This window comes from Meleagris gallopavo, chromosome 12 (assembly GCF_905368555.1).
Source record: "Meleagris gallopavo chromosome 12, MGAL_WU_HG_1.1, whole genome shotgun sequence".
Classification (NCBI taxonomy): Eukaryota; Metazoa; Chordata; class Aves; order Galliformes; family Phasianidae; genus Meleagris; species Meleagris gallopavo.
The window spans coordinates 10,631,514-10,656,597 of record NC_139415.1 but is presented as its reverse complement, the minus strand read 5'-3'; the positions used below and the strand labels follow the sequence as shown (position 1 = coordinate 10,656,597).

Here is a 25,084-nt window from a genome sequence, read left to right as displayed (position 1 = left end):
ATGAACCATATATGAAGTATGAACTGTGCTTGAAGTCAAAATGTTGAGAAGTGATATTGAAAGCAGTTATCTTTATTTTCCCTTTTTGAGTCAGGTGAACAAAACAGGCCATGCATCTCCACACAGCTGTGCAATCTGGCACACGTCATTTGTGTTCCGTCTGAGCAAGTTCCATTACATCCAAACCCAATTACATACACAGCCAAAAAGAGGAGCTGAAAACAGTTGTGCTATTCTGTTTTTTCTTCTTCTTTTGCCTTCATAAAAAACTCGGGCTTGTTGACACACCTGTAAGCCAGCAGCTGGGGAAGAATCCCATACATTATGTTCAATATCAGAAAAAACTGTTTTGCTTCTTCAGGGACTCTGTAGATGTAAGGAGTTCGGGCATGAAGAGAAGCACCAATATGGGAAAACTGAGCCTGTGGTGTGTATATAATGTGCATATTGGGGGGAAAAAAAAAAAAAAGGTAAAGTTCATTTTTGGAAAGACAGCATATTCCACATACAAGTATGTATCTCCTCTGACATTTTCCCTTTTATTCCTGAATTATCCTTCATATGTTTGCATGGCAGTGAAAGGAAATTCACTCTGAACTAAGGTCATTCATAACTCGGTATAGAGACAGAAAGGGAGCTATCAATGTCATGGTAGGAGGTGTATTTTGTGCACACAGCACTGATCTTTACATCAGGTACAGGATTTCACTCTCGGTTATGGATGATTATTCATGCACCAGGCTCCGTAATCCTTCCGCAGTGCATCGCTGCCAGGTGCTGCACTGGGTCTCAGCCCAGAGGCGGGGGTGGGACTTGCAGCCACCTACCATCATGTTTGGCATCAGCAATCAGCAGTCAGACGTTCTAAATAGAGTCAGAAAATAAAATCTGGAAGCCATGTTAGTTTCTGTTCTGTTGGTTTTTGTTTCGGTTTTTGTTGTTTTTTGTTTGTTTTTAATTTAATCTTATAGATACAAATCCCAGAACTCCTGGTGATTTCAGAAAATACTGGTAAAGTTGGCCTTGAGTCTGGGGGCAGTTCTGAAGCATAGGTTAAATTCACACGGAAGGTTATATGCAAAGGCAAGCTTGTTGAGCTGGGGCATATTTTTAGCATAAACAAACACTTAAAGATAGAAGTGTCAGAGTAGTTACTGTCTTTTGTCTCCATCTGTTACCTGCTATTTCAAGCAACAGCTTGAAGTTCATGTTAACTATCGTGTGTCCAATCTTATTTATTTAATTACTTTGTAGTGAGTGAGATCTGAGGAGACGAACATCAATTTAATCTTAAGTAGAGCGGGAGAAAGGGACAGCAGGATTTCAGTACTGCAGAGGAGTACACGATGGCCAAATGGCACCCTCTCTTTGGGTTTCAGCAGGAGTTGTTTTGGACTCACAAAGAACTGATTCTGTCCATGGTTGTTAGCAAAGCAGGAAGTGAAACGATGCAGGTGCTTTAATACACACCTCTCTGGCAAAGGGTTGGGCTGAGAACATACATCAAAACAGAAAAGAAAACTGGATTTCAGAAGATTAGAACCACTTCCACGTAAGAGGGAGCACTGATCTAGCAAACCAGAGGCAAGAAATAGGGCAATCAAAGAAATCAAGTGCACACTTCAGCAGAGTGCTGCCTAGTATGTTTCTGTAAATAACTATTACACAGTAAACAGATGTTCAGGGGCACACTATCAGCAGCTTGTTTCTGTCAGCTGGATCATTCAGTCACCTCTTGCTGCCCGTTTGCTCTCAGCTGTCTCAGATGGGAGCTGCCTTTGGCACCTGTGTGCACGTGCTCAGACACCTGCTGCCTTTCCTCACATTGAGAACCTTTCTGCAGGCAGTGAAGACTCAGAAGCAAACACTATTCATTATACAAGGTAATGCTCTGCAAAGAAAATATGCAATCATGACCACTGGGCTTTGTGTAGGAGGTTTGGTGCTGTCTAATGTTTACCTAAAGCCTTCCCAGGGCATCTCAGAACTGCTTTGGGGGGAACAAGGCATTAAGCTATGTGCCTCTTGCAAGGATCTCCTGTCTCCAGAAGTGGCCCAACTATGCATAACAGTGAGTTCACAAGCTTGGCAGAAGGAGTTGTAAGAGCTAGCCTCTAAGAAGCCCAGAACTCAAACCCTTAGGATGCTTTTGAAGATAGCCCTACTGTGTGACTTGTGTCTCTTACAAGAGCTGGAGAGCACCTTGGTGAGCTTTCAGTGCTACAGAAAATTGAAACATTTGTCTGCTGCTTTTTTTTTCTCTTTGTAACCCATGAAGATTTTAACTAGCTAGTGAATGCACTATATAATTATTACTTATTAGACTTGTTTTGTCTGTGTAATGCTTTTTTTTTTTACGTTACCAAGGAAGCCACTGAGGTCTGTTAAAGTCTTTTTTTTTTTTTTTTCAAGTTTGATTTACCTTCATAAAAACTGTGTTGTGCTTTTAATCTTGTATCTTTCCATTACTGTACTCAGCTTCTGCTTTTCTAGTTGGATTGGGTTTTTTGTCTTGGTGGGAGAAGGAAAGAGAGTGTTTTAAAGCAGGTCTCTCATTTGCCAGTAGCCTAACCCTGCTCTGACTTCAAGTGCCAAATCCATGTTTTTTAGAAAGGTAAGAGCTGTTGGTCATTCCAGATCACTGTGCCTATTGTGCACTAGGCTGGTATTTCAGTAGGTGAGGGCAACCTTGAGTCTGCTGTGATCAGATCCTCTCAGTGAATAAACCAATCCTTGGTGCTTTCTGCCATTGAACCTTCTTCAAGTGGTGAATTTTGAGAATCAAAACTTGGCTGAGAAATCAACCAGATAATGTGCTGCAGGTTAACTTCTCAAGTAGCCTCTTCTGTTTAACAAACGTGGCCCTTGTTAAACATGGAGCCTTGACAGTCTGCCATTCCACAGTCACTGGAAGATGACTGGTGCTGGGTTTGGCACTGTTCAGTGTGACAGCTGTAATTTACATTTCCTGCTACACATTAGTCTCCCTGCCAGTATGAAGTAGTTTGGTGTTTTTTACAATATTTTTTGTCTGTAGCATTATTGTAGTTGTTGGTTGTTGGTTTTTGTTACCCTGCAGACAAGAAAGCCCTCCAGCCAGGGGAAAAGAGCCTAGAAAAAGGTTCCTTCTAATCCAGATTAAAATAAAATAAAAAAATGATAACCAATTTTGGAAGGGATTGGGTCAGATCTTATGTACCTAAGGAAAGTCATCAAATGGAATGGGGAAAGAGTAACCTAGAAAAATATGTTCCTTTGGTTTAGTTCTCTTGTAGATCAGAGGCACTGCAGAAAGAAGCCACCAAAAACTGCAGAATTGAGGAGAACAGTTCTATGGAGAAGAAAAACTTTCTATATTTTGGACAGTATAGAGAAGTAGGCTGCAAAAAACTGTGAGACAGTTGGTACCCACTGGTTGTGGGTAGCAAGGATATGGCTCTTAAATTGCTTCACATGTAGCTCACTTGTGTAGGTGAACACCAATTTTTTCAAGTTCACAGAGAGTACTCAAACTGTAATAATCAAAGCTCTGGTACTTTGGTGCTTTGACATTTAAAGAGCTCTTCCTTCAACTTCAGAATGTTTAAGAAGAGTTACAACCTGTTCTTGAAGTCTGAATGTCAGTAACAACCATTTAAGCTGAGAGCGATGTGTAATTCTGAGGCAATAAATACACAGAGGAATGGTTATTTTTGTGTGTGAAAGGGTAGGCACTTTGAGAGGGTCTTCATTTGGATGCATCATATGGCATTTTGAGACTTGTTTTTGCAAAAAGTATGTATTTCCTAATGATAGGAATAAAAACAACTGAAATGCCAACATCGGACATCTGTAGGAGCAGTGTTCGTTCCTGGGGTCAATGCCCCATTTCTATCACTAGTTGTTTACCTTTTTTGGACCTTTGCTCATAACTGAAAGCAAAATCCAATTCGGTAGTAGTTATTTTAATCATCAATTGCAAGTTTTTTAACCTAAGACAAACCCAAAAATGTGTTGTATCCCTCCGAGTAACAAAACAACCTCTAGAAAGGGGCCTTTGGTCCATTACGTCACATTTTTCTTCCTGAGTTGCTCAAAGTTCACAAAGTCAAATCAAGTAAATCTTTTTCTGTTGTGGGATGACTGAAGTTCATTCTGCTGTGCATTACAGTTTAAAAGTACAAAAAAAAAACAAACATCCCAAAGGAACTGTGGGGAGTGTACAACAACGTAAGTTCCCTTTATCAATTAGATTTTGTCAACCCACAAAGTTTTATATGTATCACAAGCTTCAAAGATTAAAATGTGAAATTCTGAGCAAAAAATACCGCTTCAGAAAGATTTCTTTTAAAAAACAAAACCAGATCCCCTCCAGTCTGAGGGTCTGAGTTTGTAGGTAGGTTTGTAAGGTTGTGACAGTCAGCATACTTTGACTTCTAGTTTATTTCACAAAGGGTTTAATAATCGTTGAAGAAGCAGTTCTTAACCTGCCAGGTTGGGGAATTCATGAAACCTGTCAGTAGAGAAAGATTTCCAATGCTGCCTTGCTTACCTTAGCTAGCTTGTGCTTTTTTTAGGTTAGATTTGTGCCAAACACAGTTGTATGAAAATTTTTATAACTTTTGGATGTTTGTCAGATTCTGTTTTCATACAATTTGGTGATTCAAGATTATCTATAAACTGTTGGATAAAAAAGTCATTCTCTGTGATATCAGCTGACAAATGGAAAGTAAGCTGTCACTCCCCCCCATCCTTAGTGGGCAGTTAAGCTGGACTGCAGTTTGTACCCATGAATGTTATCTCTGCAACAGGGAACAAAGTATTGGTTTGTGTTTGTCTAATAACAGTACTTGATTTAGCCTTACTGCTGTGTCTCAATGTTTTCATTACTGTTAGAGCACTGAGCGCGTATTTTCCTGTGTTGTCTGGATACTCAGAATACATTTTCTGCATACAGTACAAATTATTTGTCATTGTCTCAGCTGCGAATGTTTATCTGCATGGCATGATAGGTAGTTTATTACTGCTTGTCAGTTTCTCTTTCTTTTGGTCAGTCCTACAGCCACCAGCACTAAGAGCTGTTTAAGAGAACCCAAACAGAATGAGTTCAGTATGGTCACTAGTATACCTTTGGCTACAGGAGTGTGTCTTAATGTCACTGTCTGTTCACTGTGACTAGTAGCTACTTGTTCCACTTGTGCTTTTCAAACCACTGATATGGCAATACATATTATGGGAACGTTGTTACTGTTTTGTTGGAGCTGTATGTTTTTTCACATGACCCACTGCTGGCACTTTGGGACAGGTTTCCTTCATAGTCTCAGCTAAAGAATGCATGGCACTCAATAAGGTTTGCATTTTCCCAGTTGAATGATTCAGTAGAAAGAGAAAAGTCTACCAAGGCAAGAAAGCAGTCAAATATAAAATAAGCTTGAGTCTTCATTCCCTCAAGTTAGTTTTTCCACAGATATAAAAGATGATCTATGTTAATATGGCATAAAACCACCCTGGCAAGGTCAAGCCCTGCTCTCTTTACATATGCCATAGTTCTCTGCTTATTAACTAAATTCAAGAGTGAATATTTTATGAAGAAATACCTGAGCTAGTCCTCCAGCATGTATAAGGGTTAAATCAGGCATCCAGGAACAACCAGGCACCAGCAGGCCATACAAAGCAATCACGTAGTACGGCACGGAGTAGAACATGTATGCCAGCATCTGCATTTTAAACACAAATATTAGTTCCTTTGCAATATGAGGGAGGTGCATTAAAAGTTAGCCAGCTGTTGACTGTAGAATTGAGATTATTCAGAACTTTGTATCTAAAACCTCTTTGAGAAAAGAGGATGCTGTTGACTGGATCCATATACCCCAAGGCCCCAATCAGTATCAATGGCTGTTGTCTCTTTGCCTGATCCAAATCCTCTTTATCTCAGGACGTGTTTTCCCTTGTCATACTGCTTGCCATCCTGAGATCATACCAATAAGCATGGCTTGACCTAACTCACCATCCTGTACATCCAATGGATGCTATCCAATGTCCATTTCTCAAGCTCCACAGTGCTTTCTGTTTTGGAGTGTGAAATATATTGAAGCCACCCCTTTTTCCAGAAAGAATAGAACATTGTCTGAATAGTGAGTCTTCTTATCACTTCAGGACCTGTCCTTATGCAGCAGACAGAGTTGCAAAAGAATGGCAACTTTGCAAATATTACAAAACTGAAGCAAATGTTCATTTAAATAGGGTTGATAGGAGGCATCGTGGTTCAAGGAGTGTATCATTGGTGATAGAAGCACAACATGAGCTTAAGGAACCTTATTTTCCTGCACCTCCTTTCGCTCCGTTATTCCAGACTGAAGGTCTGCTTTGTCCATCTAAGGGAGGGTAATGATTATAAAAAGCATGCGGATCTATCTCATGAAATATATTAAAAAAAGCCTGAGTAATTAGGATGTGTAATTCTAGGTAACAGATCTGAATCAAGGTTAAGTTTATCACAATGAAGAACTGGTATCCTGTAAGGCTGTTTAGTAGGAAATACAAAATACTGTTTAACTTGCCATAAACAAATACTTTCCTTCTTGATCTTGTCATCTGTGAAACCCGTGGCGTCATCTTTGTGCCAGGTAACAAATCACTTCGTAACACTCTATGCTTTCACAGTCAATGCTTTACCTGAAGCTTAGGATAGGCAGCAGGATCTTTTATATAAGGCTCGTGAAGCTGAATATATAGCCGGCAGAGTTCAGCAGGGCAATCCAGAGCAATCTAAGAAGAATTTTTAAAACTTCCCGTGAACAAAGAACTTTCTCTAAAATGAGCTAACCTGACACCTCTTACCAGCCCTAAAGATCTAGGAGTGGGCTGAAGTACTGCTCCCTATGAGACTTGCTTAGCATCTGTTCCAAAGGTGATTCCTTTAATCGCGCGCACGCGCACACACACACACACACACACACACACACACACAAAAAAAGGCAAGCCTGAAATCTGCTCTCAGGTGCTGCTCAGGGAGGTGCTGAGAAAATGCTCACAGCATACTTGAAAAGTTTTGGCTGGAAGAGAATTCAATCACTTGATTATGCTGTAGAAAAAAATATAATAATTATTGATTTGGTCTGATAACCAGACTTTAATCCCAGTGAATGAGCTTTTGAATGGAAAATTGCTCAAAGAGTGTGAAGAAACTTCAGGTTAAGCACCCAAATTTAGGGTAGCAAGCTACAGATTTAGTCCAAGAAAAGAGTTGCACTGTGGCAAAGTAGCAGTGGAGAGCAATGCAGATTCCAAAGACAAGTGTAAATTAAAAACAATGATAATGATTTTTAAAGGGAGTAGCAGAGAGAACTGGATTTCACATTCCTGTAGAGCAAACTAAGTTCCTAATAAACAAGATCCAGTTCTAAAAGTAGTTACTTGTCACAGGATTCCTTAGAACACCTACAAAAAAAAAATAACTATTCTATAAGGAGTAAGCAATCTTTATCAAGAGCTGTCTCAGTAAGACTTGCAGCAAGGCACTGTTAACACGTAGTTACCAGCAGGGCTGAACGTGACTTTTGCACAACCAAATATTATGTGTATTTGTTGTGTGACTTTGACAAGAAATAGAAAGATTTACAAGAAATGGCTATTTCTCCCTCTTCTTTTCCAATATGGGCACCCAAGAAGAAGGTCTGGGTGTGTTCTAATGTTATATTTTCTGAGCACTTTCATAAAATCATGGTTACTGCATCTTACATGGAGATGTTTGGTGGATCTCTGTATGTAGAACAAAGGCCAGTAAGCTGTTCCTGTTTTGGTTATGTAAAAATAAATAAAAATGACCATGTACTATAAAGAAAAAATAAAAAATCAGCAAGTTATGCCTCATAGGAAATGAAGTGGGACTACAGACTGAAGTTAGATGCTAGAGCATGAGATAATACTTCCCACAGCAAAACTGTAGTGAAATAGCAGATTAGCCAGCATGAGTAGTGCTCTGAAGTAGCGTTGTATGTAAGAAATGAAGTGATCTGCAACAAGTTAAAAGTGAAAAAAAAAAAAGGGAAAAAAGTGGGGTTTTTTTGTGAGGCAAGTTTTTGGAGAAACAGCAGAAGATGAGTGTAACTGAGGAGCAGAACTACAGCAGGGCAATCTGCACTAGGTCTAAGATGCTTAAACATCTGAACTTTGATCACTGGATGATACATGAATTCCTTTCTGCCTAAGACAGAAGGTGTTTGCTTTACTAAGAACTGGATTGACCTACTATTGAATTTATCTAATTCAACAAGCATTTTCAACATTGGCTCACTCCCTCTGAAATTTTAATTCAATCAAGTGTGCTTAAAACAAACAAAGACCAAATCATACTTGGTAAGTAGAAACAGCATAAGTTTTTTTGTTTGTTTGTTTGGGGGTTGGGTGTTTTGGGAGGTTTTTTTTTGTTTTTTTTCTCCCTGACATAACATAAATTAATTTTGTTTCCTATATAATTTAAATGAAGTATCTGTTTATAAAAACACAGACTTAATTTAGTTGGCTTACCTCAATGTGAACATAACATAAATGCAACTCTAAATCACTCAAAACAATTTTGTTCCATTGATCTGCACCTGGAATGCTATTTACTCCCGTAATTGTGTGCATAGTTTCTTCTGAAAACATACTTTACATATGGTAAAATGGAAAAACAAAGAACCAATAATTATCCTAAATTTCAATTTATGAATCTAAGGCCTATTCCAATCTTGATAATTGAGGAATTTTCCTTGACTGAAATGTACACATTTTTTCCACACAGTTGCAAAAATATCTCATTTAGAAAACAAGTTTAAAATTTTGACAGAAAATTAAAGGCTGTAATATTGAAATATCTTCAACTTACCATGCCCCTGAATATGCAAAACCCCGCTGCTAGAATGAGATACGCAGCTAACATTAAATCTATTGGTCGTCTTAAGAGTCCTTTCTTCTGAACTTCCTGAACCACCTGCAATACAGAATGCGTTTAATACATCCCAACTCTGCCTGACATGTATTTAACTCCAGATCATTCACTACAAGAAGGTTCAAGTAGTGAAACATTGCGACAGAAGCAGTTCACAGTTTTGTTACTTTATTTTTCCACTAATTTCAGGGACTGAAAGATTTCTGCATCTGAAAAGGAGACCTTGAACTTGTATGCAGTCAGGAAAACTAGACTGAATAAACTCTAGAAATGGATGGATCCAACTGAAGCCATTTCAATATGGATTAGTTAACTTTCAAAGCAACTTAAATAATGGTACTTTAACCCTGAACTCACATCAGTCTTTAAAGCAGTATTACAAACTTCCTTTAAAGTTGCATCTATTGTTAATTTAAATGTAGAAAAGCTTTAGAAGCGTTGGTTTATCACTTCAAACATTTGAAATTGAATCTAAGGACTGTTTGGAGGGACAGCAAAACAAGAGCTCATCTCATCAGTGACGGTGAACGCTTATTTTCAGCAGTCTGTGATGCTACTGAAATTAAAGGAACGTGGATAAAAGAAAAACGTTTCTGTGGTCTCTGCTGAGATAGTGAACAAATAATATATCCTAATATGTAATGCAGAAATAGCTTCAGAGCAGGATCCTCTACAGTACCACGTGTGCCTATGAGAGCTGATCGCTCTGTGTTACCAAAAGCTGTTTAGAAATCTAACAAGGATGACATGGAGGAACAAGAGTGACAGCTTGGCCTACTTGGTAGAACATATTAGATTCATGCAAACCATTCTAGGTACAGTTTCAGCACTGCGTATTCACAGACAACATGGTAAGCACATCAGAATATCTTTGTAGTTCAGAGGGAGAACTTCCCCATTTATATGTGTTAGTCATTTCCTCTTCCTTTTTATTTGCCTTGTGTTGGCATGCACACAGCAAAAAGAAAAATCTGATCTCCTTCCTGTCTTATATTTGTGGAATTGTCTCCAAAAGCACAAAACAATAATTAGGATGTAGAGGCACAGTTAAAAGCACTCGAGATTACAATAAAAGCCCTAAAGAAGGAGAACTAATTTGCAAGCTCAGTTCCTGGGCAAGAACTGTAAGATCTGCACTGTAGTTCAACAAAAATAAGGCCATCTGATACTCAAGCTCTAAGAAAGGGGTGGCCTGTTTATTTTTTTAACCTTTTTCAGGAAAAAAAACTGTTACTTTGCAGTATTTGAAGAACTTTTATAAATGTTGCTACACTTAAATACATGCAAATAATGTATATACATTCTAACATTTATTCGAGTGAGAGACAAAGGCTTCCCAGGGCTGTTGAGTTAAATCATTATCGGATCTAAACTACGACATGGGCATTCCACTTAGTCTAAGTATGAAGCATATACACATTTCCATATATATTTATATGCATCACTCCTTCCTGTCAAAAGGTACGTTACTGAATGTACATATTTCCTGTGATCACAAAACTAAAACTGTGGTGCAGTACTAGTTTGTGAAATGGCCAAGGTGCAGAAATGAATGCACCTTTTTTCTCCATGTCTACACTAAGCAAAATAGAAATGAAAAGCTTAAGAAGGGGAAAAGATGCATTTTCCTGACAGACCTAAGCTGCTCTACAGTAATTCTGCCCTATGCTCCTTTTTACCCAGGAGAGTCACATCAGCACGTGCTGAAATGAACGAGGTGCTAAGCGCAGTGGCCTGGCAGAGATAACCTGCTACAGGTCTGCTACTTACTGCAAACAAAACTGATCTCTGCACAGGTCCTGCCAACACTGCTGTTTCTTTTGTGTGGTAAGGAAATGTGTAGGCAATGGAGCATGTTCTCTCGCTTTCAGGAAAAGGCATTTTCCATAACCTCTGCATGCAAGGGCACCTTGTGTGCTCAGATTTAAGGAACAGGAAAAATCTTATGAGCTGTCTGTAGAAGTCAGTCCCTTCAGAATTCATGTACAAATCTGAATTTATGTGTTTTAATTTTGTAAATGAATTTTAAATTACATTAACCTGTTCCCTGAGCTGATACACTTGTAGATAATCCGCTGGGCTTTATAAAAAAGCGTGGCACAGTTTGCTTTGATTCTAAATGAGGACATAATTCTTTTCCTTTCCTATGCACCACTTCTATTAAAAAAACACCCAACATTTGATTATCTCCTTGAGTTTTGTTGCTCTGCTTTTGTTTGGGTTTTATTTATTAATTTATTTGTTTAACTTAATGGTTTATCCTAGCATTATAGCAATGAATATTTTGGCCCCAGAATTGCATTTGTGGCTTCCATGTAAGTGTTCTTCTCCATATTTGCTCTATCACACTTAAAGGCATTATTAAAGTTTCTACCTAAACCTATACTGACTGCATGATAGCTGAAGCAGTTCAATCTTTCAGCTAATTGCAATTGATCTTTTGAAAGAAAACTATTTCCAGGATTTACAATGATTATTTAAACTGATTAGCAGTAGCATTATACACAATTGTTTCCTGGAAACAATACTTACTTTAGAGCTGAGAAAATTTTATTAAAATAATAGCAATTTTAAAAAAAATCATGCATGGTCTTGTTATGGCTTGAAGATGTTTTAAATTATACTGTTATTGGACCGAGATACAAATTTCCAGCTCTAATCCTTGGATACAGAGGATAAGATAGCTGTGAAGAGAAAATGAGCTCTAAAAAGGAAGTGGCTGGGAAAGGCTTGGTGGCCCTGGTGAAGGGAATGAGGACTTTTTTTTTTTTTTTTTTCTTCCTTTATGGTCTTCTAAGGAAAGGAAGTTCAGCTTCACAAGAAAGGATTCACTTAAAAGTACACTGTTAAACTTTCAGCTCACAGGCTTCTTATTCACTCTCTTTTTGAAAGAAAATTTAGAAAGTGAGTTTCCCTGGCATATGTACCAATACCAAATCTAAGTAAGTGGTTGAACTCCTTGGGAACACAGGAGACATGGCTATATTTCAGCAAATAAACAACACATCACATATTTTCTATTATAGAATTTCTGCAGTGTTTTCTTTGCTAGGAAAACAAACCGAAACCTTCACCCATTCTTCATGCAAACAATGTTTTTGCTAATACATTCAACAAAAGTCAATGCTACTACATAACTACACTTAACTTCTTCTAACAGATAAGCTCCTGGCTGATAATTACTAACAACTTTAAGTAAATCAGCTCAGACTTCCACGATATGGGACATGGTCTCCTACAAGATCATGCAGGAGAGTAGAAGGGAGTTTGGCACATACAGTCCCCCTGATTTTTACCTTTAAGAAGGATTTGCCCCAAAAGCTAGGCACAGCCCATAACTTATCTTCAAACTTCAGGAGATATGAAAGTCTGTCAATGCTCCTCTTTCTCACCTAAGATTCATCATGCGTGGATGGATGGCTGAATGTTCTCTTTCATACATTTCTGGAATAATTTTCAGTGCGTCATCTGCTGTTACTCTACTCCATAGAATGTGCCCCTCGCACACTGACCTATTAGCTATGGAATAGCAATTCTCTTCATCTGTGTCTTTATTTTCAGCTACAGAATGAAGCTGACAGGGACTTGAGAGCTCTTGAGATGCAAAAATATTAGCTGGTTATATTACAACTGGTATGGAATGCTGTGGCAAGAAGCTGGCTTGCTAATGGCAACAAAGAGTCAAATATCTATTCGGTGCATTGTATTACAGGGTTGTTTTATTTTGTTTGTTTTTAGTAAGACAGTGCATAAGCCATTATTGCATTTTTTTATTGCTCAGTTACATTATTACAGACCAGCTATTAAATTCAATGGCAACAGCCTAAGCAGCTTGTAAGTAAAGATGATTTTTACTATCTTTTTTGAAAACGTAAAGTGTGGAAACAATTAATGAGCTAATATCTTACCTCTAAAATCTAACATTGCAGAATACACACACACATATGCACAAAAAGGAAGGAAATGTTTAAATTACATGAAGTCTGTAGGTCTTCTACAGAAGAATATTTTTCTGCAGAAGCTCTCTAAGGATTTTGTGGAGTTTATGACGTTGGTATATTTTAATAATTTCCATCAGTTAAGGAATTGAAACAGTCAAAAGCTGAATAAATAGAGGGAAGTAACAACATTACCTTTAGAAATGAGTTCTTTGCTTTAAATATGAGATAATTTTGCTATTCCTTTATCTCACCATAATGATATGTTCTTGTAGTACAGATATATTTACAGTGTCTACACAGCCTGGCAGCAATTGTCATAACAGTGAACAACTACAAAGCATTCCTCTGTCACCGAGGGACCTAGAAAACTCCGTAGAGACAACAAGCATATTTGAGTTTTTCTAACAGTAACCAATGCTTAAATACAATAATATTACCTTGACTGGAGTATCATGAGTTGCTGAAGGTTGGTTATAAATTCGGAACCCAGCCCATACGGGAAGGCAAATATATGGTACACTCAAGAAAAAAGCAGGACACACTTTTGTTCCATATTTTCCTGTTAGAAAAAAATGATCATAAGGTATATGAAAAATTTGTAAGCTGTGTTGAATACTACATATCCTATCTAATATCAAACCTGAAGCAGCTGTGGTAGTGTAGACATAAAACACTGGAAGCTGCTGTTAAAGCAAAGCAAATCTTGAAAGTACTCAACAATGGTAGTCACGGGTGAGACTGAAACTATCAGCCAGGAAGGCATGCCAGAAATCAGACTTTTTTGGAGAGGACAAGAAACCACATCAGTGACTCTGAACTAGGTAATCCTACAGGAATGGAAGGCTTGAACTCTTATAGTAGAACTTACTTCAAATAGAGACTACGCTTTGGAGGAGGAAAAAAAAAAAAAGAAAGGGAAAAAAAAAAGAAATTTATCTACTTTTTAAGATCTGGTATTTTTTGTGTTTTCCAACATCGTGAAAGTGGGGACACTTTAAGGTACCACGTGGCAGAAAGAAATTATGTGAATATTTAAATTACAGTTCTAATCTCTATGGTTATGCAATGATTTATCTTAAACATCAAAAAATAGTCAATTTATTTTGAAAGTTGAATAAGTTCCAGATTTCATTTTGTTAAAGGTGATTTGGATGACCCTTATGCTGCTTGAAAGTCAGAATATTAATTAGTAATTTTCTACAAAACAAGATTGATATTATTTACTTGGAGACAAGTACTGTATCACTGCTTAAATTAAACCTAATTTGGATGAAACTTTATGGGCATAGCAAAATACAATACTTTTATTTTTCCTTGAGAATGTGAATCAAAACAATTTCTTTTCATATTTCATATTTAAATTTTGAAATATTCTGCCTCTGTTATTGATAGTCCTAAAATTTGTCTTTCACTTTATTATAGACAGGAAGACTTGGAAGACTTAGACTTAAGACTTAGACTGCAGCAAAATACTGCAGTCTGAATTTTGAGAACATTTCATAGGAAAAATTTAGTAAAATTATTACATCCTTACCCACAATGTTTCCAGGCATAAAGACAATGATGCTCATGAAAATGGAACCCAACCAGTAAAGGCCAATGGTTCTATAGCTTTGTCTGTAAAAAATAAAAAATGTATAAATATAAAAACATAATTTTTGCGCTATCCCTAAAAATCTACTACCCCCAAATCATCTTCAAATATTATAAGATTGCCATGGTTGTGTCCTAGCAAACAAATATTTTAAGATCTGCACCACAAGACAGCACTGGATTCTTGTTATGAGGAGGGAACTTAGAAGAATACTATACTCCTGTCTGAGCAGGCTATTGCATGAATAGTACAGGATCTGCTCATACTTAGTTGTTTGTCATTATGTTTCATTCATCTGAAGGCTGACTGTGTGGTTTTGCATGTCATATGTGTGCAAATATGATAAAATAATAATTATTTATTAATTAACTGAATTCCGGTGTTGCTTCTATTGCCAGTGTATACATTAGCCTCTGGAGTTCAAGAGTTTATCTTCTCAAACCTTCCTCAACAGAAATAAAGAAAAGAACTTGTAGAAAGGGCTACTGCCTCCTAAGCTGTGTGATTACTCTAACTGTAAATATGCTAATGGGGGCAAGATATCTCATGGTTTTAATGTGTGTGCTCTTTTGCTTTTAACTAGCACAAAGCACACAGATGGACTGTGCTCAGGGTGAAGGGGAGAAACCATAATCAGTGGATTTGTTGGTCTTACTAAGCTGAGAGTAAAGGCAACTTGGAGAGGGTACAGCTCCTGAAAGTAATGACATTTTAGTAGTGTTGCTTTCATGCCATAGGCTAAACAGTCCTGAAAGAAAAATCTAAATGCTACATAGAAAAGAAAGGCCTTTGTAGGTTAAACGAGAATGCAAGCAAAGTAAATATTACACAAATCAAAATGACTTACTCCCAAGCAATAGCTGCCACCATCAAAAGATACATCAGATAATGAGCAGAGCCATCCCAGTAGCAGATCACATGGCCATACGCAGTGTTCAGATACGGTTCACCCTTGGGAAAAGTTGTTTTAAAAATCATGCAAAGATTGAAGGAAGAATAATCAATTAATAAAGATAGCAGGAAACGATTTGATAAAAGTAACTGATGATCATCCAGTTCAGGGGTACACCTCTTGACTGTCAGTAAAGATGTTTCCAAGCACAAACCTGATTTAGTAAAGATCGAGTATAATGAAATCGGTTCTATGGTTACAGAACTGAGTGCAAGATTGAAGGGAAATCTCCTGGGTATGATCATCATCATTGTTCTGCTATGCTATGGAAATATTACTTTGCCGTATTTGAATGATAAAAGAAACAAAACCAAGACACATTTAACAAGTAGCAAAGATACATCTGTCAACCTAGTGATCTACAACAGTACTGAACGTGTTAATGATGCCAACAGGTAACTTTGTAGGTCCCAACTCATTCTACACTAAAGCTCGTGGAATCTTTTCAGTGACTTTCAGAGCAAGATCTTACTGAGCTATTTTTGGTGGATGTTGCTATTCAGCAGCCAACAGATTCTGCTGACTAGGTGTTTGGCGCCATCATTTTGTTAACTCTACTTTAATTCCGTGTATTAAAGTAACTGGGCAAAAGCAAAGGAATGATATTATTTCCTTCTTGGTAAAACGTTTAGGTATGGCAACACCCATCCACCCCATGTGTTGACTATGGTTTTCAGCAACTGTTTTCCATCCATATAATGGCCATATAAGTTAATACAGAACAGTATTACTTCAATTAAATAAGGTTGGAGTTGAAAGGGATGTTAATTTTCCAAATGAGTCGGTGATTTCAAGTAAATGAAAGTTTTGTCAATTACAACAATTAAACAGGTCAGTGACCAAATTTAAGAAGGTCCTGTCGAACATGTAAGAGGCTGTTTTTCTGTGGCAAATACTGGAACAAGTTATTCATAGTGAAGATTTTATTTATATTTGTAAGCCAAGCAGTCCTTTACCTCTCTCAAGTAATGAGTCATGAATCCATCAATAATTCCATCTTGTTCCAGCCCAATTATTAGATTCACTACACTGGTAAAGGCAAATACAGCATAAACTGTAAGAAGACAGAAGAAAATAAATTAAAAGTAAATAAATAAAATTTAGAAGTGTATAAAGACTTGAAGTCATGCAGTCACCTCACAATCTAACAAACACAGTCAAGCAGAGATCTACTGAACTACACATGTCTATTTTGAGTCACAGATATTTAACATACTTATGATGTGACAATTTCACATCATTTTTCACATAGTTTCACATAGTTTTTCAATAGTTGTTAACTCAGGAAGTTCTTAGAAAGCTTTTCAAAGGAATGTGAAATCCCATGGAGCTGTAGGCACAGCCCCCGTGAATCTCCATGGAAAAATCAGCATTTCCAGAAGGCCAACTATGCTTCCAGAGATCTTAGTCATAAAGTGACCTTGATTGTCGCTACCTTCTGAAATGGGATAGGACCAAAAAAAAAAGAAAATGTAACTTGCCATTTTTGGAGGAGAATGTCATTAGCACATTAGCATTAGCCCCTGCAGTCCATGGGAAACCTATCCAGCAAGGCAGAGTGGCAGTGAGAGTCACTCATCTGAGACAGGAAACTTTCTTATGTTAGGCTTTTTATTTCCTTTGACATCTGTGAGAATTGAGAGTTCCCAATCTCAGAACACTGCACAGATGCCTACAAGTTGTAATAAGGAGGAAGACAGAGGATAAATACAGGAAGTTTATATGCTGCTTCACCTACAGTCCAATGTTGCAAAATTTCCAGCTTAGAGAAGACTGGGCAGCCAAAGACACAGCCGCAGTGTTTTTGCTCCAAGATAATCTGAAAGTAAGGTTTCGTTTCAGAAAGTAATCAATATCTCCATTCTTTGATGGCAAAGTGTAAGAATAGAAATGTATAGAATGAGTTCTGAAGCCATGGTTAAATTTTAAAGCTGAAACAATCACCATATATTATCCTTTACAAAAATCAATACATTCTGAATTTAGCTCCCATGTAATAAGACATACCATAAAACAGCGGATCTTTTGGTGGTTTTCTTTTGACAAGAACACGAGCCAACAAAGCAATAAAAACCAGAACCAGTAATCCAACTGCAACAATTGACCAGGAACTGTGAAAGAGAAGTGGAGGTTAAAAGAAAAACAGGAAAAGGGGCAGAATTGCACTTCTTCAGTTTTCCTTGTCAGCTGTTCTCAAATGATGGGCCCACTCTCACATGTACATAATTTTAAAGTCATTGTTTTTAATACAGAAAAGATTGTTCTAAAAGTCCATTTCATAGACTGTCATAGGATTCATTTTGTAGTTTTGCATGATTTATGGGCCTGTCTTTTTACATGTGATTATCTAAAAAAAGAAAATACAAAAATAGCTAGATAAACAAAATGTCCAGTAGTCAAGATTTGTCTGACTAAAATCAGTTTTCATACTGCTGTCTTCAAAAATAAATAGAAATGATGGAAAATGCAAAGGCCAATGAGACATGAAAGTCACAAATGCAGAGATTTCAAGGCCAAAAATAGGATCATTAAGGACACTCAGTCTGACCTCAGCAATCATTTACCTAACCTAGAAACTACATATTTGCAAGTAAAGCACATCAGTTTGACAGGCTAAGAGCAGCAGTGTGGAGCACCTGTGATGGATCTAATTTCCAGTTTTGGAAGTGCTATGGAAGGGCTCTCAGTCCCCATAAAAGCAGCACTGCTGTGAAGCAGGAATCAGTTCTTTGGCAGTAACACAGGTGGGCTCTGCAGGGCAGAGCTTTCCTCTGAGATGCTGGGGGCTCTAATGCTGGTGTGTGAACTGTTAGCAGAAGGGAGTACCAAAATCTTCAGCAGAAACCCCCAAAAAAGGTGCGTGAAGAAAATGTGCTTGTGGTTTAAATCCCTGTATGTGCAATTGGCACTCGGTTCTGTGAAGACTCTCTTCTCAGTCCTCAGTTTTGTGCTTGTGCATAGGGGAGAAAAAAATAAAAAGAGGGAAAAGTTAGGTAAACTCCAGAAGCACCAGCTAAGAAATATTTGGCATGTGATTATATACAGAGTACCGCTATGTGTATCCAGAAAACAGTGTATAAGCAAACAGTGCTGATTGTGGTGACTTCAGCCTTAGTGAAGCTTCATTTTAAATCACTGAAAAGAAGTGCAAGATAACCACTTTGGAGGATGCTTCCTGAGCCGTGGTGAGTGCTTCCAGCCTGCTGGCTTGCTTTATGGCTTCAGTCTTCTGCTGCTCTGCTCCACCAGTGATGGATTTCTTCGTGCCATTACAGCCACTACTATCGCAACAACTCTGTGCTGTGGTTTATCAATTTGAAACAAACATTGGCACCGTATCACGTAAATCAGCACTTCTCCAGCAGCGGGAAACCAAGAGAAATAACTAGGTTATGAGCCAGAAGAGGCAAATGAGGAAGGAAAGGAGGCAGCAAAGCCTTACAAACACGGGGCAGATATCCGTGCAGCAAAGTAGCTGTGGCTGTGAGCTCGGCAGGATGCCGGGCTGCGACCGCTGCCGTCCCTCGAGGCGGCGCCGGGCTGCGGGGCCGCTCGCATCGCTCCCGGGGCGGCTCTGCCCCCACTCTGCTCTCGCTCCGCCGGCCCGGCCCGCTCAGCCCCGCGGCCGCAGCCGCCCTCGCTCCCCGTGCCGCCGCTAAAAATACCCTCCGGGCCGCCCCTCGCCTCGGCTCACCTCACTTCAGCCGCCCGCTTCCCCTCCCGCCCTCCGCCTCCCGCCTCACCTGCCGCCGGCAGCCAGGCAGTTGAAGAGGTACGTGACGGGGATGGCGGTGAGGGAGAGGACGAAGACGCCGGTGGCCGCCGAGGCGCTCATCCCGCGGCGAGAGGCGGCGGCCGCTCAGCGAGAGCCGCGCATCGTCCGCGCCGCCACCGCCGCCCCTCAGCGCCTCCTGCCCCGCCGAGGGCCGCGCTCACGCGCCCGCCGCCCGCCCCATTGCCCGGCGCCGCGGGCCGCCCCCTCCCGCCCCGCCGCCTCGGAAACCGGAGCCGCCCGTTGTTCCCCAGCGCTGGCGGCTGGGTGGAGGGAGTCCCGTCGGAAGGGGCGGTGGGGGAGGCCGCGGAGCAGCAGTGTCAGAGCCCCGACGCGCGGGAACGCCGAGTGCCGGCACCGAGGGGAGCGGGGCTGTGGGCCGGCCGGTGCAGGTCCGTGTCAGAAACGCAGCTATATCTCTGCTATCTGCTTTAGGATTTAGCTGGGTTACTAAGGAGGACATCGGGATTTTAAACGTTTCGATAAAGGAGAACCGCGCTCCCAGAAGCCGGTGAGCGCTCAAACAGCGGGCGGTGGTGAGAGGGGCGTCCCGTACTGAGCGGGCACGGCGCGGCGCTGCGCTGGTAGCGTAGCGTGTAGCGTAACGTTGTACGGGCTTCCCGCACCGCTCCGCACCGCTCCGTCCCGCCAAGAGGAGTTCACCAGAAGTGGTGCAGAGGACAGCCCAGGGGCCGAGGAGATGGGCCCTGTCCATCAGGAAGAGGATTTGCTGCGGCGTACGAATGCTCCCAGTAAATACCTGAGGAGTTAGCACCAGGGGGAGGAAAGAACCGTTTAATTTGTGGGGCAAAGCTGTGAAGGAACTTTCAGTCATTTTCTGGAACGGATTTTTGGCTGTGAGAAGTGAAGGCTCTGATTCTTTCACACTAAGATAAGGAAAAACAGAAGTGCAGTCTTAAGATGTCATTTTGTATGTTTACATTCAGCAGACCATTTTACATGACCATCTCTTAGAGGAAGGAACTTGGTGGCCTACAATGTGTCTGTGCTCTATGCATTACACACAAGCTGTTGTGTGGTTATTTCAAGTGAGAAAGGTCTAATGTCTGTCCAAAGGAATAGGAATGGGTTAAACTAAACAAACGATCTGGTAAAAACATGATGCAACTCCTAAAAGTAATTTAGTCCACCCTAGAGTCAAAATTGCCATTGGATGAGTCAGGGCTAAATTTATCACCTCCAAATGCCTACCTTTCAATGCACAGCCGGTTTACTTCGCAAGCTCTCAAATGTATAGGCTGCTCAGTCCTGTGCAGCTGCCACTGTGCAGTCTCAAGATTCACGTCTCAAACTTCACTTATTTCCTGTGTCCATACGGTCAAATGCTATGTGGGAAACTTGTTCCTTAGCACTCTGCCAGCATATTCCAGCGCTGATTTGCCCTGTGATTGCTTATCGGGTCCTATTTCAGCTTGAGTAAGATCTGTCAGAGCAAATCGTGCATGATAGACTAACAACAAATTGCCTGTAGAGGGGTTCACTGCTTGAATCTATTGTGTTGAGCTCTACGAACTTTTCAGGAAAAAAAAATGATAATGACTGTCTGCAAGGAGAAAAGACCCCTGAAAGGGAATGTTTGAAATGTTGTTCTGAGGGGAAAATGTTTTTTCCTTACTTTCTTATCTCTCACCATGTAGAGGAGGAGGTACTGAGCCTTCCTGCTCCCTTGTTCCTTTCCGGTTTGGACAGAGGAGCCCCCATGTCCATCTCTAACTGCACTGACCATGTGAATTCCAGTATTCAAAACTTTCCACTACATAAATCTTAATTTCTGGTAACTGCAGATCTTTCTAATTCCGGTTTTGCTTCTCTGTGCCAAAATATCCTGGCTTCTATTTCAGCCTTTATAAAGAAAATAACAACTCAAGCATTCTTGTTTCGGTAGCTCTAGCAAAGCAAAGCCACCAAACTGATCTTGTCCTCCAACAGCAGCATCTAAAACCATTCTGTCAAGCAGAAGGTCAAATATGGGACCTTGCCTTTTATCTTTTCAAAAAAGAAGAAATCTGTCATTTTGAGTAAACTTTAGTGTACTTTTTATTTTTTTATTTATTTATTCTTGTTTGTAAATGCTAGACCCAAATTCTAGAAACAAGTGGGCAAAAATTTGTTCAGCTAATCCAGTCTGTAACTACTGGCCAACTTCCCCATCAGCAAATATTTCAAAATCTGACATTTTGTGAAAGATTAAGCTAAAAAGCAACCTGTCTTACTGAGTGAACACCCTCAGCTTAAAAGCAACATCCTCAAAAGCTACCAGTTGAATTTCTTAAAAGCTGAAAGTATTGTTGTGGGGAAAAAGTAGAAAGACCTTTCAAATCTACATTACACCACTTGCGCCAGAAGAGCAATGTAAAAATGAAGTAGGACACCTTTAACAGCATAATCACTGATAAACATTTTACAAGAAAAGGGTGCTGATAAGCTGCTGTCACCAGAATAAGTGTGACTTCTCAGCTTTGTGTCACATAATCAATTATATTCATATATTGATGTTGCAAAAGCATCTTTTTTTCAGTTTTTCTTGAATGTTATAAATGGTACTAATTTCATAAGGCATATGGGTGCCATCATGCAACTTTTCAACTATCTAGCAATATTAGATGTCAGTTTAAGATTGAAAAACAAGTATATGCCACTTAAACAGAAGTGAAGGGCAGGAAAACAAAATGGATTAACAAAACCATGAAAAGTTGGACTCATGCAGAAATTGTCCCAGAATAACGTTTACTGAAAACATGATTCCTCGGGTTCTGGTCTTGTGTTTCACCTGAAAGGCAAGCTCTTAAGCTGCATAGTGTCAAAAATGATGATCCTTCACCACTCTCTAATGTTCCCATGTCAGAAATCGTAAGACTTTTGTCTAGATGATCATTTTTAGATAGGTAGCTCAACTCTTTCTCGAATGACCAGTATAAGCCTCATTCCACGTGAAGAATTCCTCACTGGGAATCTCTGTACTTAGCAACAAACCAGATCCAAATGTGTGGCCATCAGACTGGCAGCTCTTAAACCACAAGTGATGTGCTGAGGATAATGCCAGCTTCTTGATTAGACCATAACTGGCTCAAGAATCATTTATAACACAGAAGATGTTTCTCTTCATCCTGTCTACTAAATGGCAGCAGATCAGTCTTGTCAGCACTTAGAAGCCATTTGTAAGCATGCCAGCAGAAGAATACTGTGGACTTAAATATGCCTGTTCATTAACGTTCAGCTTCAAAATAGGAGACTAACAGACCACTTGGTCTTCGTGTCTACTTTTAGTCTGGGAAACAGCTCTTACATTTCATAACTGCCTCCAACATCACAACAAATTGGAGTGCTTAACATTATATTGAAACATAGTTAATTGTATCTTGAATCAAAGTAATGACATTAATCTATACAAATACAAGTAGGGTGAACCTTAGGCGAGCACATGAAGATCAATTCAGGGATTAAGAGACTCTATTTATAGATCATGGAAGCATTGCTCATGTGTTCACATACAGCTCTGCCAAGCAGCAAACTTTCATTGCATTATGATGCCAGCTACAAAATACCATCCCAGTACAAAACAACTTGTGTCATTCAATTTCACTGAAATAAGATGGCAGACTCTTTATAGTATATCTCCTTTATTTGCAAATAAGTTTTGAAAGCAGTAGAAGTCAGTAACCAACTGACCAGGTAAAGATGAATTAAAAGATGAATTAAAAGCTTCACGGTTGAGGCTTTTGTTCTATTTATTCATTTGCTGGGAGGCAGCTCAAACCACGTATAACTGCAACCCCTTGACAGCTTTAAATCCAACCTATTCTATTTGTGAATTTCTTGCTAGTTGAGGATATAAGACCTAATAAATAATGTTGCATTGTAACTCACAGACTGCAAGGTTCACCAGAGGCAATACAGTGTAGTTCATATGGCATGCACTGGGAGTCAGGAGGGCACATGCTAATGATCTGCTGAGGATTCGGGGGAATTCTCCAGCAGCAATCATACTACCAAAGAAACAAGCCAAGAGAAGGTAGTCATTAGTGTGCATTTTACTTACAAAACTGAGTATTGGTACCACAATCACGGAGCTTCTTTTTGTATTACAGCCTGTCTACTCAGCAATGAATAATCTCAGAGAAAGAGACATTTCAGAACCAAATTAATAGGCAGTAAAAGAGAGTATGTATGTCAGTTATACTATTTGACTTAAACTGCAAGTGGCAAGAGTGTGGCTTCTCAGTAAGAATCTTGTTAATCGTGTGGAAATCAAAATGCTAGCTAAACACCTTGTTAGAAGTGGAGGAGATGTGTCCTCTGTCTGAAAGAATATCGTGCCTTGAAGATTGCAGGCATTTAGCAGCGACTGAAAAGCCAATAGTTTCACAAAATACTCACTGTTCAATTGTAAAGATATCTTGGTAGGAAGTAGTAAGTAAAAAAAAGGTTTTTCTCGCATTTGCTTCTCCAACTATGCAGTAACAGAGTATATTGTTTAAAGAATAATTGTTTAAAAATATGTCAAAGTATAACATTTTTATAGAGCCAGCCGTGTCAGTGTTGGAAATGCTATTTAAAATAGGTACGTGGTGAGAGAATCTTCTAAGCCCTAATTAATTGGTTTCATAAAGCGTTTTCAGATAAACAATGTGAAGAATGTTATTTCTTGTATATCTTTGAAACATGTAAGTGTGCACAATGAAAACTGAAAGAGCTACCTCCGCAACTGGAGTGACTCAGAATTTCCATGATGTTTGTGCCAGTTGTACACATGGTATTCTAACTCAGGATTCTGGAAATATTCTCGGGAATATATTTATTAGCAGGAATTAGCAAGAATCACGTGTAGAAATGATATAGCAAAGAATTATAAATTTGAAAACAATCTGTGAAATTTGCATACATATTATTGTCAGCTTTAGATTACAATAAATTTTCTAATAGAGGAAAAGATATCAGCTGCTCTTATTTTGGATTTTTTATCAACATTATATAGACACTATAAAAGACATAAAAAAAACCACCTTGCCCGTTAGTAGGGCAGCAGTGTAAGCCTGAATTTGTTTTCTGTGCTTGCATGGATCCAGTGCTCCAAAACTGCAAGGTCACATTACCTGTACACTCCAATTGAAACAGTACAGGTTGATGCAAACCAGAAAGAAAAAAGTACTAACCACAATAAAAAGATCAAGGAGATAACTTTATCATTATTACTTGAAAGCATTTTTGCTGTGAATTTACATATTTGAATAATTTTAATGCTAACAGTAATTCAGTTATGGAAATGTATGTCTGGCATTCACAGCAGTAGTATGAATCAGATGTAAGAGATTTTAAGAATGTAATTGAGCATGGAAATGAAAAGCTGTTAAATTGTCCTAACAAGGAAGTTCAATCAGAAACAAATCCATTATTTACTCTGAATTCTTTTTCCTCCCAAAGCAGAGAAGAGATACTAACTACTTACGAGAACAATTGCTAGTCCCTGTAAAAATACATGCCGGTGCAAAAACTGAGATCATAACAACAAACAAAAAGCTACTTAGAACATACACAAATCTGAGTTCATGTGAGGAAAAGAAGGAAAGGGAGGAGAATTTGAATAATCTCAGGAACAAACGATTGAAAACAATATGCTTTGTAACCCAAACCTTGCTGACAGATCTCACAGAACTGGCTGGGTTTAACTGGGAGGGAAGAACAGGGCCTCTGGGCAGGCATTCCTGTCTCTGGGACATCCGTGGCATCACAAGTATCTCAGAAATCCCTGCAGTTTGATCACCAAATTCTTCAGTTCTTCTTCAATGTAAGTAAATTCAGCTTCTCCTCTATCCTCTTAGGGGGAAAGGAATCTCAAAACATACAAAGTTCTTTTATGAATTTCCATAGCAAAAAGTCACAGCATGAACTAGCT

At 39.2% G+C, this 25,084-nt stretch overlaps 1 protein-coding gene across 9 annotated transcripts; it reads right to left on the bottom strand.

The window, feature by feature from the left end:
* Positions 1–56: 56 nt before the first annotated feature.
* Positions 57–19,496, bottom strand: TM6SF1 (transmembrane 6 superfamily member 1). 9 transcript variants are annotated; one of them, XM_085234156.1, is made up of 10 exons: positions 19,142–19,403; positions 17,406–17,509; positions 16,355–16,452; positions 15,294–15,397; positions 14,387–14,469; positions 13,290–13,411; positions 8,849–8,953; positions 6,655–6,747; positions 5,577–5,696; positions 57–422 (listed from the first exon to the last, which is right to left on the bottom strand). In XM_085234156.1, exons 1-10 carry the CDS (start codon positions 19,231–19,233, stop codon positions 231–233), a joined length of 1,113 nt encoding a protein of 370 aa, XP_085090282.1. In that variant the 5' UTR covers positions 19,234–19,403; the 3' UTR covers positions 57–230. The 9 variants fall into 9 exon arrangements, with proteins under 9 accessions (XP_085090282.1, XP_085090284.1, XP_085090285.1 ...); XM_085234159.1 differs by having other exon boundaries at positions 382–888; positions 19,142–19,409; XM_085234161.1 differs by having other exon boundaries at positions 382–864; positions 19,142–19,404.
* Positions 19,497–25,084: the final 5,588 nt, after the last annotated feature.